The sequence below is a fragment of the Monodelphis domestica genome, chromosome 1, assembly GCF_027887165.1.
Source record: "Monodelphis domestica isolate mMonDom1 chromosome 1, mMonDom1.pri, whole genome shotgun sequence".
Taxonomy (NCBI): domain Eukaryota; kingdom Metazoa; phylum Chordata; class Mammalia; order Didelphimorphia; family Didelphidae; genus Monodelphis; species Monodelphis domestica.
In genome coordinates this window covers 641,996,372-642,013,285 of record NC_077227.1, presented here as the reverse complement: position 1 = coordinate 642,013,285, position 16,914 = coordinate 641,996,372, and the positions used below count along the sequence as shown (strand labels likewise).

Below are 16,914 nucleotides of genomic sequence, written 5' to 3'. Positions count from 1 at the left end.
AAGTCAATTTTATTTTGTTATGCTCTCTGAAGCTTGCCATGTCTTAGATCATCTAGAAGCATTTGGCTTCTTTGATTTCTTGATACTGAACCATGTTTTCTTACACATTTTTTTCACCATCCTTTATCTTATGCCCACTTTTCCACTGAAGTTACTAGGTACCAAAGTATTTATTGACTAACTAAGAGGGTCTCATTGAGTTTTTATAGAACTTCTCTACCTTCTTATTCTCTGTAACAGATGTTTTGATGTGTGAGTGCTACTTATCTTCTGTGTGAGTTTAACGTAAATCTGGACCCCTCTTTCCTTTCTAAAAGGAAAGTTTTGAAAATCCATTTCATTCTCACCTTTACCCTTTGATTGGTTTGGAAATGAGGAGGTCTCTGGCTCCCTGGACTCTCCAAAGACACTTGCCTCTTGTCCTACATGACTCCCAGTATCCAGAAGACTGGCCTCTGACCCAGACTGTGGTCAAGTCTGTCCCACCAGGGAGACCCAGAAAAAGTGACATCACTGGGGTGACAAATTAGGGCTGAAGGAAGCCACAGAGTCTCTTTTTTACTTTCCTGGAGGGCCAGTGTGTGGGGTCTCTTGACCAGCAGAAGCATGAAGTGAGCAGCAAACTCAGATTAGCTAGGTGACCAGCCATGTGATTATGCACCTTTTCTCTCTCCAACTGACTTTCATTATCTAATAAATAATTATAAATTAATATAGTCTCGAGGGAATTTTCAATCTAACACTTCCTAATATTTTTCATGCACCAAATACCCTATGAACATGTGATAAAATCAATTCTGTCAATTTCTTTCATTTATTTCCTCCAATAGAATATGATCCCATTGGTCACTGGACAGGCTTTCACTTTTTTAATACCAACAGTTAAAATAATGGTTATAAAGAGCCTAAAAACTGCTTCCTGGCTGCCATTCTACAACCATCCCTGAGAAAGGAAAGGATAGAGATAGGGGTGAGGACCATTTTGTATTTTTCCTTATTTTATGTTTGCCTAGTCAGCCTTCTGGTGTGGAGCTTCTTGGCACTTAGCGAGGTTGATTCTTGAACAGCAGAAAGTCTGGGGGTCAGAACATATGAAGTCTTTTTACCAGGAACAAACCCACCAGAAGCATTTCCAAGACAAGATATCAGATTAAGAGTTTTATAAAGGCACGGAAGTCTTGTGAAGATCAAATGGAAACTTACGTGAAGATATCTTTAAAATTCTGCAGTGCTGTGCATGGCATTATTAAAATTATTATTATTAGTGAAATATCTGACTGCTACCTGCTTGTACTTAAAGTTAAGAGAATGTACCTCCTACCTGAGGTTCATACCTGCCTTTACTAGTTTCCACTGGAAATCAGTCCAATAGACTGCACACGGAACTGAACAGCATCTGTTCTACTTAGGGTTCAGTGAAAAAGTGACACAACATTGATTCCTTGTGTATTAAGTATTCACTCTGGACTGGCTGCGGAGGTGGGAAAATATGGAAGTGGCCTACAACCTTTGTTGTTCCTGAACTTCAGACTGGACCAAAAATCCCCAAAGTCTGACTCCAGCGGGCTTAATCCCAAAGCAAGTTGGGGCCATGTACTAAGTAAAAGATCAAAACAAGAGACAAAGAAATATTTACATTCTCATCCTTTATCTGCCCCTACATTCTGGGAGGCAGCTGGCTCATTTATAAAATGGAAAGAATTCATGTTTCTATGAAGAACAAGTCTTATTTTAATCTATGATATGGATGTTACTAACCACTGGTCTTTCTTTCAGGATTTTCCTCCACCCCAACCCCACCAACCCACATACTCTCACAGTGTTAGAAGCTAAAAAGATTTCTAAAAACACTTGAAAGGTTTTGTTCTGATCTAATTTATGATCTTTGAATGACTAACTATATAGGAATAGACTCTGTCCAGACAAAATGTTCCTTTAAATTACACACACTCAAAATGGTTTGACCCTTCCCTCCCAACCCCTCCCAAAAATGGTTTGTCATTTCCTTCTCCAGCTCCAGCTCCATTTTACAGAGGAGGAAACTGAGGCAAACAGGATTAAGTGACTTGCCCATGGCCACATAGTAAGTGACTGAACTCAGGTCTTCCTGATTCCATGTCGGGTGCTTTCTCTACAGTATCATCTAGATACCCTATTTTACGAATAGCTTGATAAATCTTAATATATTAATCCATATGTAGTTTGAAGCCTCCTTTTTCCAGGAAAGTTCTGCCAAACTTTCTCTCTGACCTTGTCCAAGTCATTTAACTTCACGGGACCTTGGTTTCATCATCTATCAAAAGGGGTCATTAGACAAGATGAGCTCTAAGGTCCCTTTCAGCTGTATCATTTTACAACTCCTGACTTCTTTCTCTTAGTCCCTGGCCTGTTTAAAGGTTGCATGAACACAGGTAACTACTAGGATCTTGAAAGTCAGACCCCTGCAGGAAAGCAGGTTCTCAAGTCATAAATGCTAAATAAGTTTTAATTTTAAATGGCTCCTGCTCTTGCTCAACAACCCATGTTCAAAAAGAATTTGGAGGTGCTTAAATTTTGTTTTTCCTGCAATCAAGGTTTGATTATTCTTCCAAAAAGAAAAATAAACATGAAGAAGTATATACACCCTCTATCCAAGCAAAGCTTCCAGAAAAACCAACCCATTTACAAACTGATTATTGAAAACAAGAAAAGAAATGCACAAAGCATAATAAATACCAAGTCCAACAATAGAGACTGAACTGGTCCTAACAGTTAGACGTTGGTTGCTCTAGTTTGGCTTGGTCCTCCCTTTAAAAATCCTATCTTTCATGCCATATAGTGACATAAGAGCCAAGATGGATTGTAAGTGCACAGGGCAGAGAGCCCTCAGTCATGATCTTCCAAAGGCGATCTGAAGCAGGAGCAGGGCTATGAAATGTCTTTATGTCCAGAATTCTCTTCCTCTCTTGGCTCAATAGAACCTGAGTATGTCGCCCTTGAGGATAACCTCCGAAGACCCCTTGTTTAATCAAGGATATTCATCTGTCATGGGAAAACCAACTACTGGTGAGGCAAGGGAGGAAGACCTTGCCCTAGGCTCTCTCTGGAGATATCACTTCCTGTGCTTTTTATAGAGAAAAATAAATACATTGAGTCACATCTAATACCCAGGAGTATGTGTGCACATTTACACACACAGTATATATGTATATAGGCACTGTGAGTTTACACACACACACACACACACACACGTATATATATGTATATACACAGAGAGAGAGAGAGATGGAGGGAGAAATGGATGGAAAGAGGAGAGAGAGATGGAGGGAGGGAAAGAGAGATGGAGGGAGAGGGAGAAGGAGAGACAAAGACAAATATGAGAGATGGAGGGAAAGAAATGGAGGAAGAGAGAGATGGAGGGAGAGAGGTAGAGGGAGGAAGAGCGAGAAAGAGGGAGAAGGGGAGAGAATGAGAGAGAGAGATGGAGGGAGAGATGGATGGAGAGAGGAGAGAGAGATGGAGGGAGAGGGAGGAGAGACAAAGATAGATGAGAGATGGAGAGAGAGAAATGGAAAAGAGAGATGGAGAGGTGGAGGGAGGAAAAGAGAGAGGGAGAAGGAGAGAGAGAGAAAGAGAGAGAGAGAGAGAGAGAGAGAGAGAGAGAGAGAGAGAGAGAGAGAGAGAGAGAGAGAGAGAGAAGGGGGGAGGGAGAGATACATTCTCCTGGGTATGAGATACAGTGACTATGTGTGTGTGTACAATGTATATACATTTCTATTCAATATATGCATGTAGAAATGTGTATTTGTGCATATATCTGTATGCCCCTATATATAGATATGAGAGTCCTTAGAGAAAGCCACTTCTATAGGTAATAGTAAGCTGTGATGGTAAAATGACAAATATAACAGACTGTGAGAAAGACCCAGGTTCCAATCATGACTCCATCATTCCACTATTTTCTGTGTGAGCTTGAATAAGTCCCAGTCCAAGTTTCTTTATCTATTTGGGGACATCTGCCCTATCTTATCTATCAAAAGGTTGTTCCGCTGATGGAATGAGATAATATATGGGAATGAATTATATACAAATAAAATTTATCATTTATGATGACTAAGCAAGAAAACTCTTGATGTCAATTATTCCACTACTGATTTCACTAATCTGAATAATCTGGCCAGAGGGTAAGTGGGTGATCTTAGTCCCACCCCACCCCCTTACATATCCAGGCAATATAGAAATAGAATACATGTGATTCTATTATTTATATGTCTTAATGTATTATTTCTGATCTTCACCTGGAGACCCAGGCAATGGAAACCACCCTGCCCACATCCCCTTTCCATCCCGCCCCACCCTGCCACCCCTCATCTATTGGGCAAAGGCTTTTTTGGATTAATTGGAATGGAATATATTTTGACTGATTCTGTAGAGCTTCTTCATTTATGATACAACTTTATGGGGGGGGAAGCTTTATCTCTAGTTGTGAAATGTGAGAATTCCTTCCTTTATTATAGCCCACCATCCCTCCCAGGATAATGCCCCAAATTCCCTGAAATTAGCACAAGGTTTGTTGTTTTTCTTTTTAAATATAAATTATATTTACTAAGGGTTTGAAGGTCCAAAATGAGTCTATTTAATAAGCAACTAAAGATGTTTATCATTTTCTCTTGGCTTTGCCATAGTCCTACCCAGTGATTTTAGCTTTTTTGCAGTAGATTAAAAGAGAAATCCAGACCCTATATGGTGCCCACGGAAAGCGTACATTTGAAAACCAGAAATGTAGTATGCCACATTATGTATTATTTAATGGTATGCAAATTATAAGTCAGACAGTTAGGAAAACCACACTTCAGCATTAATAAACAGCAACACTATTACTACATTAATTATGATATCCCTATGATTTAGTCCTAGAGCTTTGCATTTTGATTCTCCTTGAAAATTTATGCCATTTTGTGGATGTTAACCTCTTTTGCCTTCCTCACCTCCCCCCACCGCAGACTCCCAGTCCCCCTACCCACCCAGTGGTTATCTGTAGCAAATGGATATGGCAATACAAAGTCATAACCAGCTGCATTGTCTTGTAAGCATTAAAAATTAAAGAACAAGCAAGCAGAACCTAAAGCTCCAACATTTATTGTGTCAATGTTAAGCACAAGTTTTAAAAGACAACGTAGAATGTATAGAAACAATGGGTTGGGGGACTCATGCTCTTTTCCACAGTACAGGTAATTAAATTGGCTGGTTTCAAGAGGGCTTGGGAGTCACTCAAAGATGGTGACGGCCAACGGGCCCTGTAACATGGGACTGATTCACTGTTCCAATGCGATTCTGGGTTTTTTTTGTTTCTGTTTTTGTTTTTTTTGTTTTTTTTTTATTAAAAAATATAAATAAAATGGCACTGCAGGCCCAAATGGGAAGGACTCCGCAGGACTCTGTCTTCACACGACGGCTTCTTGGAGGCTACTGTCAGAAAACATCACAAACTAGCAGGATGACGGACCACGCTCTGATGTCGGCTGGGCGGCAGGACATCCCACCCTGCCTTGGGTGGGGGGTGGGGGGGAGGGCATCAAATTTTCTCAGAATTTAAGGGCTCTCGAGCTTCCATCCGAAAACTGCCACACATCTTGAGCTCTCTGGGCACTACGCCGAATGGGGGTGTGTGAAGAACCTAGAAAGAGGATGGGGGACAGAGAGGGGGGAAAAAAAATACAGGTGTAACTTGGCCCAGTGACATTTCATTCTCTTCCTAGTCTTTTTTTTTTCCTCCAATTAACTTGAATCAGCCACAGACCTGAGCTACTGGAGTCCCAGACACTGAATCCAAACCCAGGCCCCACAACTTTCTGGTCTCTGGTCACTTTCCCCCCCAAAAAAGGTAGCTCCCCACCCACTCTCTCCTCCCCAGGACTGAGGCTCTCCCTTTCATATCACACCACACTCCTATGATAAACCCTTCAGGACACATATGGAAGGAGACATCCTCCCCACCCCCTAGCCCCCCAAAATTCACCCCCCACCTCCAGTGAAAAAAATGCAAGTAAACGAGACAAGTCATATGTACCCCATTCTTTCTTTTCTTTTCTTTTTTTTTTTTTTTGATTGGAGGAGAAGGGAAGAAGGAAAGGAGAGTAAAGGGGAGGAAAAAAAAAACAAAACAAAACAAAACAAAACAACAAAAATAAAAATCAATGTAAAGCAGCACAACATAAACATGGAATGTCATCAAGTTCAACATCAAAGCAGCCAAAGATTTACAAGAGTCGGGCGAATCTCTGCAGAGAAAACCAGAACCCCAAAAAGGTTACCCCCAAACCTGCCTGTAGTTTCTTTGGAAAAGTGCAGTTCAATTTTGGGGTTGGGGTAGGGGGGGAGGAAGGAAGGGAGAAAGAAGTGTTGTTGAAGAGAGAGGGGAAGGGAAGAAGGGAACGGTTATTTTCTTCCTCGTTTTCTTCCCCTCCTGTGTACATTGACTTGAAGCTGCAGGCCTGGGAGTCCGGATGTGCTGAGGAAGACCACCACTGTGGTATTCCAGGCCTCGTTGCCATGGTGACCCGAGGCAGGGGCTTGGGGCCTCTTCTCCCCTGACTTGGCGCTGGAGGCCCAGGGTCTAGCACTCAGCTGCTCTTGTGTGTGTCTCCCCCTCGCTGAACCACAGGGACCGGGCCGGGGGCCTGCCGTGTCCAAGCAAGGACCAGGATCCCACCATGAGAACACCTCTTTTTTTAACACAGGATTCCCAGGTCTCCCTGCCGGACACTGGCAGTGGCTCTCCTGAGGACCAGGATGTCCCCTCTCTTGCCCCCTGTGCCAGTTATTTGACAGCCCTCACTGGACATCCAAGTACAGTTTCAGTTGGAGCACTCAACTATTTCCAAGTTTATTTCATAGCGCTTTCCCTGTCCGATTAGAGCAAGGCCCTACTTCAAATGAAAGAATTTTACGGAAATCCCTATTTTCAGCTGATTTTTGCTTTTCCTGTGGAAGAACTACTTCGCACGTTTCTTTTTATACTTCCCACAGGAAACTCTTTGTCATTTTTACAGAATGGATCCACCATGGAGTTGGCTTGGGCAAGGCTACACACTTCCACACAACAGCCCCAGAGCTCTGAACTTTTAGCTCTGCCCTGCCCCATGAGGGAAGGAAAAAATCAATTGCATCCTAGGACCATGGAGAACACTGTGAAATACACAGAAGGAGAAGCCCCACCCCCTAAAGGCTGATTCAACCACCGTGTGTTTTTAGCAAATGAAACAGCAGGCTAATGAGTGCCCAGAACATCAAGCAAGCACACCCAATAATCCAAGTATACAATTGGCAGCTAACTCTAGGAAACCCTGGGATGCAGGCACATCCTCCCAAATTCGAGCCCTGTGGCCCGAGGAGTCCATTTCTTTGGAAACAGATCCATTTATTCTTCATTGGGCAATCTGCAAGGGCCTCGAAAGCCACTAAGGAAATTTTGCTAAGTAGCTTATATTTTTAAAGTTAAAAACTTTTTAAAAGCAACAACAACCCCTACCCCCCCCCCAAAAAAAAAAGTTTGGAGAAGACTATCAATCTTCTCACACTGGCAAAGTTTCCACTAACTTTTAATTTTTTTTAAAGAGGTTGGCCAAAGTAGAATGGTATGGATCCACTTTTGAATATTTCAGACTCAGAAACAATAGTATAACCATAATGGATACACACTTACAACATACTTATTGTAAATAATTTTTAAATTATATAGATGATGTTTAAAGGCAACTGAAATAATCTATTCCCCTCACTTACTCTCTGACTATCTAATGCTTGAAGTTACGTAGGTTGAAGCCATCCAACTTCTTTCCAGGAAGGCCTGAAAAATCCTGGCTCTTCTTAGTAGACTTTTGTCTATGGATGAGCCATTCTACCTCCGTGCTTCTCTATTTCAGGCTGTATCCAAATGGTCCTACTTCCCTTTCTTTTCTCACTTCAAGCTTTATATAAGTATAACACACATTTTGGGGAAAAAATAGCCACACAAACAATGACACACATTTGTTCTTCTCGGATAACCTCAAAAATTTCACATTTCCTGAGACTGCAAAGAGAACTTAAAGGCCATATACTCGTATCACTTTTTACAAGCCTTTAAAGTTTAGAACCTCTGAGGTTAAAGGACTTCATGTCGCTTTCAGTCCCTTTTTTAAGCCTTAAAATTCAGAGGATATTAGATGTCTTTTAGGGGGCATGGAAAGCATGCCCTTAAAAAAATGCTGGATTAAAATCAGAGGAGCAATGGAAATTTTAACAAAAGTCTTTGTACCGCAATCTCAGAATCCCAAATATTCCTATTCATTTAAATATCTATTTAAGTGGAGATAAATAGCAAGGTTGGTGGGGGAAGAGAGGATGTTGGAAGGTCAGGTTTGTTAGGCCACACTGGCTTGTAAAGTTCTCCCAGGGCTATCACTTGTCTATTTCAGATTTCTAAAAAACTCTAAAAAAAAAATCACCTTTAAATGTTCTTGATTTTAAACACCATGCATTCATTACATTGTTAGAAAATGTATATAAGTTTGCATTAAGATATTTGCTTAGCACTTGGGAATCTAACCTATATCACTTGTAAGTTATGTTCTTGTTGACTAATCCTTGATGCATCTAGTATTGGGGCAGCTTCAGAAATAATCTCTTAAAAGAGGGCTTCAGCAAGTCAGGAGACTAGGTGAACTGAAGAAGCTGTCATGCCTCCCACTAGATTTATTTAGCCTTGTAAAGGCTTAAATCAAACACAATTTCTCATTCATCAGAGGGTGAATCATCACCCCCACACACACACCATGATTTAGAAATTCTGAATTTGAATTATAAATACATACATGTGGTATTACATTAACTCAATACTATATATCAGAATGCAAACCTAATTACACTAAAACATTATACATGGAGAAGTTCAAATGAATCCAATATATAAAAACCTGCTCAGCTGCAGTAACAGCTCCCTATTAAAAGAATAACAGGGATATACAGACTTTATGGACATTTAATAGTGGTAGAGCTCAAGTCATGAAGTCCCCAAAGAGCAAAGCATTGGTTATGATTTCTGCCTGGTCCAGAAACTGTGTTCATGTCCGAGACCGCCTTCCCTAAAGCACCAACATCGTTCCTGAGCCCTGGTTTTCTGACAGTTACCAAGCTCATTTTGAATCCATCTGTTCTCTCCCCTTCCTCCCCCTTTTCATCTTCCAATCTCTTCCACACTAATAACCAACCATACGTACATCTTGCCTAATACCCCTTCCCCATCCTCATCCCCCAAACCCTCTAGTGCTCACCCCTCAAAAGGGACAGAGAGAAACATCTCTTAAAACAGGCTGAGGGAAGAATCCCCTCCCTCTATCCTAAAGGTCAAGATTTTCTTCCCTAAGATCCATCTGATTTCCATCCCTAGGAAGAGTGCCACCTCTGAAAAAGGCCCCCGTGGGCTAAGCTACCCGGGCAACAATGACCACCACCACAAGAAGACAACAGAACAGCTCTGGCTTTGATTGTACAAAAATAAAAACAATGTCATATCCATCCAGTTACAGTAGGAACAGCAAGACAGTATCACGGAAGGAATGTGTTTTAATAAAGCAAAAAAGATGTTGCAACATGCAATATTTGTAAAAACTGACAACATGCACAGACCTCTAAGAAGGGGTTAAAAAAAGAAAAAGAAAAAAAGACCTTAACTCGATTACAGAATTTTTAAGACAAATGTATGCACAATATTTCATAAACCTGTTGGTTGTTCAAAAGATAAGTGAAGGGGAGTTCCCACCTTCCATTTGCTGTCAGCTAGTGAAACACCATAAACAGGTCTGTAGAGTTTTAGGGCCGGTTCGTCTGATCTCAGATTCACAGTGCAACACACCATGCATCTCGTAAAATCAGAGGCTGTGCATGCCCGCACACCATCGGTGGCTGCCTTGACAAAACATGTCACACTACTCTCAGTGTGCAGCACAGGCTGAAAATCTGGAGTTCACCTGTTGCCATTGTTAGGGTCTTGGCTGGGGGCGGTGGAGAAAGATGGGGAGGAAGGGGAGGAAGTTAGTTTTGGTTTGACAGAGGGACTATCGAGGAAACTGAAGGAGGATTCATTCTTTTCTTTTGTCCCATGTGCTCCAGATGGGGCAGGAGGAAAAGTCTCTTTCATATAAAAGACCAAAAAAAAAAATCCCAAAAGAATGCCATGTGGACAATGCCATTACAGGGAAAGATGTAAGTTTATTCCTGAATGGCTCTATTGCTACAGCAGGGTAGGGGGAAAGCTTCAATATCCACACTGGGGGGGAGGGAGGGGTCTTCTTTGCTCTTGAAAATTATTCTAGAATTGTAAAGCCTCAAAATTATTTCCCTGGATTGAGATGTCTATCCTAATATGGTTACTTCTAGGTTTCTTTAGGATGCAACACACACGTCAAAATGCCCACAGAAAGAATCCTGAAAAAGACTGACTGGCCTTCTCCTAAAACCTGTTATTTTCCTGAAAGTAATTTACAGAGTGTGTCAAATGAGGACACAAGAAGCTTACATTGTGTACTTTAATTTTTTTTTTATTTTTTCAATAAAGGGACAAAATGGGTGTATGAACAGGTTAATGCAGACAACTGCCAAAAAAACACAGACAGTGGTTTTTCCAATAGAACTTAACAAAGACCAGAAAACAAATACAATAAAAAGCCAGGTTGTAATGACCTTTGGTCATCCAAATAAAAAAAAATAAAAACAAAGAAAAATAAAAGATCAAATTAAGTGCCTCTGTTTTGAACAGGGCACATAAGCAATAATAAATAGTGACTCCCATAGTAAAAGATAAAATTTCAAGTTACGACAAACAGCTTTCATTACAGGAATAGAAAAGGCCAATAACAAAATATTCTGCATTGCCATTTACAAAAAAGTATTGACTAAAGCGGGCTTTCTCTTTAATATGCTTTGCATATGAAATTCTTTCCAATCTAAATATAAAGCACCATTTAGTTTTTGGCAATGAAAAAAACTGCAAAACATTGTTTTTTTTCCTTTTTTCTTTCTTTCTTTTACTGCATATGAAGTTAAAATGCTGGAATGTAGGGTGATAGGAAAGGGACAAGAAGCACACTACATAACAAACCAACGTTATTAGCTTGCAGTACTGCATACAGTATGGCAGCAGGAAAAAAGAACAAAAAAAAGATATGTACAACCCTCTGTGACAGCCATCCGTGTGACATTCTAACAGGTTTTCCCCAAACAGCCATTATATGGCTTCTTATCTGTATAATGTCACACTTTTTTGTCTTTTTTTTTGTTTTTTTTTGAAACATACAAATAATTTGCACTATATTATCCTGCCAAATTAAAAAAATATACTGTGGCAGCCTGTGTTTTTTTTTTCCACTACCAAAAAAGGTACATTGATACCTTTTAAGAGAACAAGCAACAATTAAAAATACAAGCTTCAATATAAATACTATAGTGCCTAACACTAGGTGAACATTTAATTCAAATACCATTCTAGAAATACAGAAAAAAGACCATAAATGTGTTTTAGCATAGGAATCAACATGAGTGTGCATTTTCCTATATTTAAGTACTATATAATCTTAAACCTTTCCCCAATGTATGTTTTATACAACCTGAAGAGCGGTGTATATCCAAGGCATAGAATTTCCACTACCATTTTTAAATGGATAACAAGTCTTGTAACACCACCAAGACAATGGAACCCTAAATGCAGTTCCCCCCTAAACATAATGAAGTGTTTTTTAAAAAAATTTCTTAACATTTATATTTAAAAAAGTTTTGTACAAAAAATCCTTGCACTGTAGAAGCGAAAGCAATCATTCATTTCTATGTTAAGTGTTCTGTTTCCATTCACAGCGCTGCAATGTTGCGTCCAAGTAAGCTCATTAGTCAAGTAAATGGCTGGCAAAGTTTTTTTTGTTTTTTTTGTTTGTTTTTAATGCTCATCAATGAGATTGTGTTCAATTTTTTTTTCAGCATTCTTGCAACTTTTCCCTTAAGTATAGACCTGTAAACTGGGAAAATTGTACAGTGCACTTAATTGTCCTAACTGAGCAGTCTTATTTTATACTCAACCTCTGTATCTTTGATTAGAGAAAAGATACAGACACATCACAGGCAGAGTCAAGTGCTATTTGAACACCAACTGGGGCAGATGCTAGCTTAATAAAAAAAAAAATGAATCCTGTTCCATGTTAACACAAATAGCACACAGTGTATGAAAAAGAAATGAAGTACAACTTTTAGGGAGCACAGACATACATACTGCTACTCTTAAAATTCTTTCTCTCTCTTTATTTTAGAATGTCACATTTAAAAGCAAGTCTTAAGAGTTCATAGTTAATCATCATTGTATCAATATTAGCTTATACACCTGTTCTAGTTTAAAATGGCAAACAATACCACATTGTGCTAATGATCACAATTATTTTTTGTTTTTCTATCTGTTACACTCTGTAAAATCTTATTGCCAGCCTCTTTTTTTATATGGGTACACAAGGTCTTAAAGTTTATAATCTGATTGTCAGCTTGACAATCAAGTGGGTCTGGATTTATTTGTTTTGGTGCCAGAATCAATAAAAGATATTATTAAAAGTAAATATCTTCATTAAATGAATTTCCTTACTAGTGTATTTAATCATGTTCCAGGGCCTTTTGCACGTTTCACATTCAATTTAATCATTGATTAAAAAAAATAAAACTTTGGGCAAAAAATCCCATTTCTTTTAAGCTCTCACCAGGAGCAAAATAGCTTTTATACTGCTATAATCAGTTTTGTTTTTTTTTTAAATTAAACTAAAGGGAGAATGATGATTAACTAGGACATATTGGGTCATATTTTTAGGTAGCCATTGTTGTGAGAAATACAATATAGAATCATATGCTAGGTCCTAAAGATTTATCACCTTACCCAATGTTGAATTAAGCTACAAGTTTATAACAAGTAGGAAGAACCATCAACATGGTTTCAATAGATTCAAGGCACTCATATTTTAAAAACCAAATGATAGTACAAATTTGCTTTTATCTTTTTTCTCTTAATTTATCCATTCAAGGCCTTTTTTCCCCTATCCAATTGATATATTTAACCCTTTAGAGACAGACATCTAGCTAATACAGCATTTTTTTTTCAGTGCTATCCATCCTGTCCATAGAGGGTTAATCCAAAGACTGTCTTTTCCTCCACACGTTATAAAACAAAACTGTACATGATATGTATTACAGAAATTATGCAGCATGGTCTTTTTTTTCTCTCTCTCTCTCTTTTTTCTCTCTCTCTCTCTCTTAGAACGGAACTGGAAACAGCAACATGTTTGCCCAGCAACTAATCAGGGACAATTTAAAATAGCCATAACATACCATACATGCTGTCTAAGTCAAAATAAAAAAAAAAAACATACACAACATGTAAATTATTGCACAAGAGAAAGGCTCAAAGTTTGCGTAAAATGCAATAGTATTGCCCCGATAGAGATCATGCATTCAAACGGTGAGAACATAAAGGAAAAAAAAAGGAAAAAAAGGAAAAAAAGGAAAAAAAACAGGTGTGCTGGTGACAAGCACTTTTCTTTATATTCTTAGCTTCCGTTATTTTTTGTTTGTTTGTTTTAAATCACAAGGAACTAGAAAAAATTCTACTGGAGATGGGAGGGGGGGTTTGCAGGTGGTGGGGAAAAGGAGGGGCAAAAAGGTGGGGGTAGGTTTGGGTGGGTGGGTGGGGGCAGGGTAAGAATATACCTCTATTCAGTTTTTATATCATTATTCAACACTCGATCACTGTGCCATTTTTTCATGTGTTTCTCCAGGGTACTGTACACGCTAAAAGGCATCTTACAAATTTCACATTTGTAAACGTCCTTCCCCACCTGGCCATGCGTTTTCATGTGCCTGGTGAGTTTGCTACTCTGCGCACAGGCATAGTTGCACAGCTCGCATTTATAAGGCCTTTCGCCCGTGTGGCTTCTCCTGTGGACAGTGAGATTGCTACAGTTCTTGAAGACTTTCCCACAGTACTCACAAGTGTCGCTGCGTCTGCCCTCTTTTGAGCTGGGCCTGCCAGGGCCCGGGCCACTAATATGCGGAGTGCTCCCACCGCTTCCCGTGCCGCTGCGGCCCGAAATGCCTCCGTCCATCTCCCCGGGGGGCGTGGAGAAGCGCAAGCTGCCATTCTCCGACGAGTGCTCTGAGGACGAAGCAAAAGGCGATTGTCTGGAGTCTCCGAAGTTGAGAAAGGGGTCTTTGAGCTGCCGGGACGCGGCGTAGCCGGCGAGCCACTGGGAGTAAACGTTTTCGGTGTTGGGCATCGCGGTGGCAGGCAGGTCGAACTCCTTCTCGAGCTTAATGCGCTTGGAGAACGGACTCAGCGAGCTGGGGCTGCCCAGGAGCAGCTTTTTGGACAAGCCCCCCGAGGCGGACTCTCCCGGGGAGCAGCCGCGCCCGTTGACAGTGCCATCGTCTATGCGGTCGGATTCGCCTGCGACTGAGTCTTCGTCGCAAGTGTCCCTGTGTACCTCAGACTCAGACAGGTGGCCTCGCTTATGCTTCTCGCCCAGGACCTGGTGGAAAGCTTCGCTGAAGTGCTGCATGGAGCTCAACACCATGCCCTGCATCACGTCGGGGATGGAGCGGTTCTCCTCGCCAGCCCGGGAGTTGTTCTCATGGTGGCGGGCCGCCTCCAGGCTGAGGCCAAAGCCGTAGTCCACCCTCTCGCTCTCCGTCAGGTCCTCCTCCTCCTCTTCCTCCTCTTCTTCCTCTTCTTCGTCGTCCTCCTCTTCCTCCTCGTCCCCGTTCTCTGGGATCATATTGGGGTCGTTCTCGCTCTTGAACTTGGCCACCACCGACTTGAGGGCGCTGCTGGCGCTGCCCACCAGGTCGCTGGTCCCGGGCTCAGGGGAGCTGGCGGTGGACAGGCCGTCGTCGGACTTGACCGTCATGGGGGACGACTTGTGCATGTGGGTCTTCATGTGGCGCTTGAGCTTGCTGGCCTGGGTGCACGCGTGGTCGCAGAGGTTGCACTTGTAGGGCTTCTCGCCCGTGTGGCTCCGCCGGTGCACTACCAGGTTGCTCTGGAATTTGAACGTCTTCCCGCAGAATTCACAGGACTTGGACTTGACTGGGGCCTGGGAGGGAGGAGGGGCAGACTGTAGAGGAGGGAGGGGGGGCGTAGCTAGAAAGGGCGGCTTGCTACCTGGCTGGAATGGCTGCAGTAACCTTTGCATAGGGCTGGGCCGGCTCGGGGACAGCGGTGGGCTAGACGTGTTCCCTGCCAACTCTCTAAGTCTCCTAGAGAAATCCATAGCGGGAGGCTCCATAGCCATAGGATTCAACCGCAACACCCTGTCAAAGGCACTCGGGTGATGGGTGGCCAGGGCCATTTCTTCCGCCCCTAGGCGCTCTATGCGATGGGGATCCAAATGATGTCTCGGTGGAGGACTAAACAAAGGGGGGGTGGGTGGAAAGCGCCCTTCGCCGAGACCCGAAGCCTCTCTCGATACCGATCCTGGTATTCTTAGCAGGTTAAAGGGGTTACTGTCTGCAATATGAATCCCATGAAGTGGAGGCTGGGAACACTCTGCACCTAGTCCTGAAGGGATACCAACCCGCGGGGTCAGGGGGCTTCCGTGTTCGCTTTCTAAGTAGATTCTTAATCCGTGAGTGTTCTGTGCGTGTTGCAAGAGAAACCATGCACTGGTGAATGGCTGTTTGCAAGTTGTACATGTGTAGCTGCTGGGCTCATCTTTACCTGCAAGATAATACAACAGGTACAGAAAGGTTTAATCACGTGGGCACGGATCAGCAATCACGCACTTCCGTTTCCGCTACCACCCACTCCTCCTCCTCCGGAACCCCCAACCTTTTCAGCCCCGCCCCTTCCTTTACGCGCTCATTATCTAAGAGGTTAAAACCCTAAAACTAAAAGAGAGGTAATCTGAAGAATCTTCCTAACGTTCCTCCCTATGGATTCTGCACTTTCTCTTTGGGTGGTTCAGAGGAAGATCCTAGAATCATAGATTTCAAGCTGGAATGGATCTTAGAAAACATCGAGGCCGACCCATCATTTTTACAGAAAAGGAAACTGTGGTCCAGAAAAGTGGAAATGCCTTTGCCCGGGGTCACACAGCTAGTAAGTGTCCGAGGTGGGATTTGAACCCAGGTCTTACTGACTCCAAGTCCAGCTCTCTTTACACTACAGGCTGCTCCCTCTCTCTTGGCCTCTGTTTCCTTTCACCTGTTAAGTGACAGGGTTGGACTTGATGATCAATAAGGACGTTACTGCCTCTTAAATTCAACAATTCTTTCACCTTGAAACAATGACTTCTCTAAAGTGACAATCATTTCTAAAATCCAGCGGAAAAACAGAGGAAGTCAATTCACTACACCCTAGAAAATATATAAATAAATTCTTCAAAAAAATTTTTTGCCATGGCAAAACGGGTAAATTTCTGATATTATTTAAATAGAGATTCTGTTTAATATAGTCTAACAATCTCATAATGCTTTGTTTAGGTCATGTGTGAGCATTAAAGCATAGGCCAGGGATTCCCAAACTTCTTTTTTCTGTATCCTCCAGGTATCTGTGGTTATTTCTTCCAAGGGGTCTCATAAAATCCTCAAAAATGCAATTGCTACACCTATTATTAGGCATTGTGGGTAAAGGGAACCTCCAAAAAAAACAGAGAAAAATGGCAGGATGTCCAAAGTTCCCTGGGACATGTATGAAGGAATGCATACTAGTCCAAGTGGAAGGCAGAGCAGCCTGTACCATCCTAGGCAGCAAGCTGGGAAATGTTACACTATCCTTCTCATTATTTTGAGTGGCTAACTACATGAACCAAATTATACAACTCGTGTGCCCTCAGCTGAGATTCAGCTCCAGTTGAGAAAGAAACAGTTCAGCTAGTC

The 16,914-nt window shown here is 41.7% G+C and overlaps 1 protein-coding gene across 13 annotated transcripts in view; it reads right to left on the bottom strand.

The window, feature by feature from the left end:
- Window positions 1-5,102: 5,102 nt before the first annotated feature.
- Window positions 5,103-16,914, bottom strand: part of BCL11A (BCL11 transcription factor A) — a 124,370-nt gene continuing 112,558 nt past the window's right edge. For 5 of the 13 annotated variants that reach the window (XM_056813977.1, XM_056813976.1, XM_056813974.1 and 2 more), the window contains 2 exons: window positions 13,750-15,754; window positions 5,576-5,656 (listed from right to left, as the gene is read on the bottom strand). In XM_056813977.1, the coding sequence (XP_056669955.1) occupies window positions 13,752-15,754 (2,003 nt within the window). In that variant the 3' untranslated portion in view covers window positions 5,576-5,656; window positions 13,750-13,751. Of the gene's footprint in view, window positions 5,657-10,538; window positions 15,755-16,914 lie in introns of those variants that run through there. The other 8 variants (XM_056813979.1, XM_056813981.1, XM_007476798.3 and 5 more) reach the window with 4 other exon arrangements.